Here is a 3,451-nt window from a genome sequence, read left to right as displayed (position 1 = left end):
CTCGTGAACCGAACCCCTATGTCGAGGCAGGTCCCCGACAAGAAAGGTGTCTATAGGGTATGTCTTTGATATTCTTGTGACATAGAGGGGATCTTAAATTGCTTCTTAAATTCTCAGGAGGAGTGTAGACAAATTAGGGATATTAGTATATTAGAGGAAGTTATTTGCTGTTGTTATTAAGTAACATAGAGTTGGTTCCAACCCAAAATAACCCTGTAAAGAGTTTCTGAGGAACAGCTGGTGAACTTGAAATGCCGACCATGTGGTTCAAACTCACTTTGCAGTCTAGTGCATTAACCCACAGTGCCACACCAGGACTCCAGAGGAAGTTTAGGATCAGAATAACGTTGGTGCAATACAGATGTGCCACATGCACTATCAGAAGGAGCTGAACTAACATTTTACACAGAACAATTATCCACGCTTACTGGCCAAACAACATAAAAGTTAGGGGAGGTAATGAATCATAACCAAGAATATTCTAAAATGTGATGCGTGTTTTTAAACAAGTGAAAGCTAGAGAAGAAAGTAGGCTTTTGTGATAGGATATGTATTTACATCTGTATATATAAAATCAGTATTGATAGTCCATTTCTGGTAAAATCCTAATTATTTGGATTGTCTTTCATTGTTGTACACCTTAACTTAGTATGTGTGGTTTTTTGTTTGTTTATTTTTGTTTTGTTTTTAAATCTTGGAATTCCTCCTTTTATTAAATTTAAACTTAACATCCATTAAAAGGACTTATGTTATTATCCATGTAATACTTACTTGAAATTTGGTATCATTAAAATGAAAAATGATAAGGTATTTTCTGCTTTTCCTTTCCAGGGATGTTCTATGTGGAAAATTGGCCTGTGTTCGGCCACATAAGAATACTTATAAAAGTGATAATCAATCAACAGTTTATTCATATACTAAAGGTCATGTATGCATATCCATAACTCCTGGGTCTTCAGTTAGTTCAGATGGAAGTGATTTTGCTTATGTAGCTGATGGCACTGTGTGTGGTCCAGGAATGGTAATAAAACATATTATTTTATTTCTAGCTGTGTTAACTTACATTAACGATAAAGTATTCTATTCCTTGATGATTATCAGAATCATATTGTATGCATTTGAAACAGTGCTATCACTTCTTCCCCATATATATTTTTAAAAATAATTAAAATAAGCTGTATATGTCCAAGAACATAGTTTGACCTGCTACCAGTCCAAACATTCAAAGAGATGAATGTCTTTTAAGCACAAAATTCGACTTGCTGACAGATGACTTTCCTTTTGCTATACCTATAAAATCTTATATTATTTAGTCATAAAATTCTAATATTGAGCTTCCATTTTCACTAATGAGCTTACATATTTCTTAAATCCTTTCCTTATTTTCCATATTAAAGCATACCCATGAGAAGATTTAAAAAACAATAAATTTGCATTAGGAAAGCATGGCTATTGTACATGTGCAAGTTCATGTATATATGCATTTAAATATAGATATGAGTACTTGTTGTTGTTAAGAGTACCTATGTTCATGCAATCACAAAATAAAATGAGGACAAAAATGGTTGAGAGTTTTAATCAATTCATAGAGAGGTATGAGGGCATACACTCCAGAAAACAAAATAATGCAAGGCATTTGAAATTCAAAGCAGCATTCATAAATTGTTGTTGTTGTTGTTGTTAAGTGCCTTCGAGTCGGTTCCGACCCATAGCGACCCTGTACAGGGTTTCCGAGGGTGTAAATCCTTACGGGAGTAGAAAGCCTCATCTTTCTCCCGCGGAGCAGCTGGTAGTTTCGAACCGCTGACCTTAAGGTTCGCAGCCCGATTCGTAACCACTACGCTACCAGAGCTCCTTATTCATAAATTAGTGTCTTGCAATTAAGTAGCACTCAGCACTTGTTAAATTGGTAGTAAAAACAAAGACCTTGAAATTGAGTTTGAAATTAGCAAATCTGGAGTCAACAATGCTAGTCTCTTAGGAGACTTCTTGCCTTAGTAGCCTGCTTCTAACATACCTCCTGATGATCCTGTTTCTAGTTATTCTGTCCTGTGTGTAATTCTACACTATAAATATAAATTAGATTTAGTGATTTACTCCCAACAAACAGAATTAAACAAAGGTTATAGGATGCCACTTGTAAGATTAGTTTTAAAAATCAGGACAACCATTTTGCATGTACTCCTTCTCTCCTTTTGCTAAAAGCAAGTTCACTGTGATGGAGCAGCCCACATAGAAAAGTTTCAAAATAATCAGAAACGGAAGCTCTCAATCTAAAAGCTTGAGACAAATGGAATTCTACCAAAAACCTCATAAGGGCACTATGAAGTGGAATACTTCCCAGTCAATCCTTAAATGAGACTATTGCTTTAAATATCACATCTAGATCACAACTAAAATGTGCCCAAATTCCTGCTTCCACAAAAACTATAACAATAATAAGTTTGAAGTCACTGATTTGGGGGATTGATCACACATTTGTCTGGTTATCATACTGTGGTGGTTTGCATGTTGCTGTGATGCTAGAAGCCATTCGACCAGTATTTCAAATACTAGCAGGGTACAACCATGGTGGACAGGTTTCAGCAGAGCTTCTGGACTAAGACAAACTAGGAATGTTGTTGTTGTTGTTATGTGCCGTGGAGTCGGAACCGACCCATAGCGACCCTGTACAGGGTTTCCGAGGGTGTAAATCTTTACGGGAGTAGAAAGCCTCATCTTTCTCCCGCGGAGCAGCTGGTAGTTTCGAACTGCTGACCTTGCGGTTCACAGCCCGAGTCGTAACCACTACGCTACCAGAGCCCCTTAAACTAGGAATAAGGAGAGGCAAACTATTTCTGAATATTTACCCACTGAAAATCTTAACAATAATAGTTGAACACTCTCAGCACCAGAATATTGACAGATAAAGTGCAGGAAGATGAGCCCCACAGTTTGGAAGGTACTCAATCAAATATGACTGTTGTTGTTGTTATGTGCCGTGGAGTCAGCTCCGACTCATTGTGACCCTGTACAGGGTTTCTGAGGCTGTAAATCTTTACGGGAGCAGAAAGCCTCCTCTTTTTGCCACGGAACAACTGGTAATTTCAAACTGCTGACCTTGAGGTTCACAGCTGGATTTGTAACCACTACGCTACCAGAGCTCTAGGGAACTCAAATGGAGTAAAGCTTTTATAATCTTTATTTGCTGATGAATAAGAAATATATTCATATATATTAAAATATAATAAGAAAGCTGTAAACAACCATTAATAATCAGAACATGCAATGTACAAAGTATGAAGCTAGGAAAATTGGAAGTTGTCAAATATGAAATGGTACACAAAATATATAAAGCAAATTCTAATAGATTTGAAAAAAATAAATCTACAATAATAGTGGGAGAATTTAATACACACTTTAGAAAAAGGGTAGAACAACCAGAAAGAAACTCAACAAAGACATAGAGGAA

The 3,451-nt window shown here is 36.4% G+C and overlaps 1 protein-coding gene across 1 annotated transcript in view; it reads left to right on the top strand.

Moving 5' to 3' along the window:
- LOC102832847 (disintegrin and metalloproteinase domain-containing protein 18-like) overlaps positions 1-3,451 on the top strand; it is a 197,331-nt gene that overhangs the window by 177,296 nt on the left and 16,584 nt on the right. Inside the window, exon 16 of the mRNA XM_006859991.1 lies at positions 832-1,021. Coding sequence (XP_006860053.1) covers positions 832-1,021 — 190 coding nt within the window. The remainder of the gene's footprint in view (positions 1-831; positions 1,022-3,451) is intronic.

The sequence above is a fragment of the Chrysochloris asiatica genome, unplaced genomic scaffold, assembly GCF_000296735.1.
Source record: "Chrysochloris asiatica unplaced genomic scaffold, ChrAsi1.0 scaffold00035, whole genome shotgun sequence".
Lineage (NCBI taxonomy): Eukaryota > Metazoa > Chordata > Mammalia > Afrosoricida > Chrysochloridae > Chrysochloris > Chrysochloris asiatica.
The sequence above is the reverse complement of the archived record's forward strand: the minus strand, read 5'-3'. Positions and strand labels throughout refer to the sequence as shown.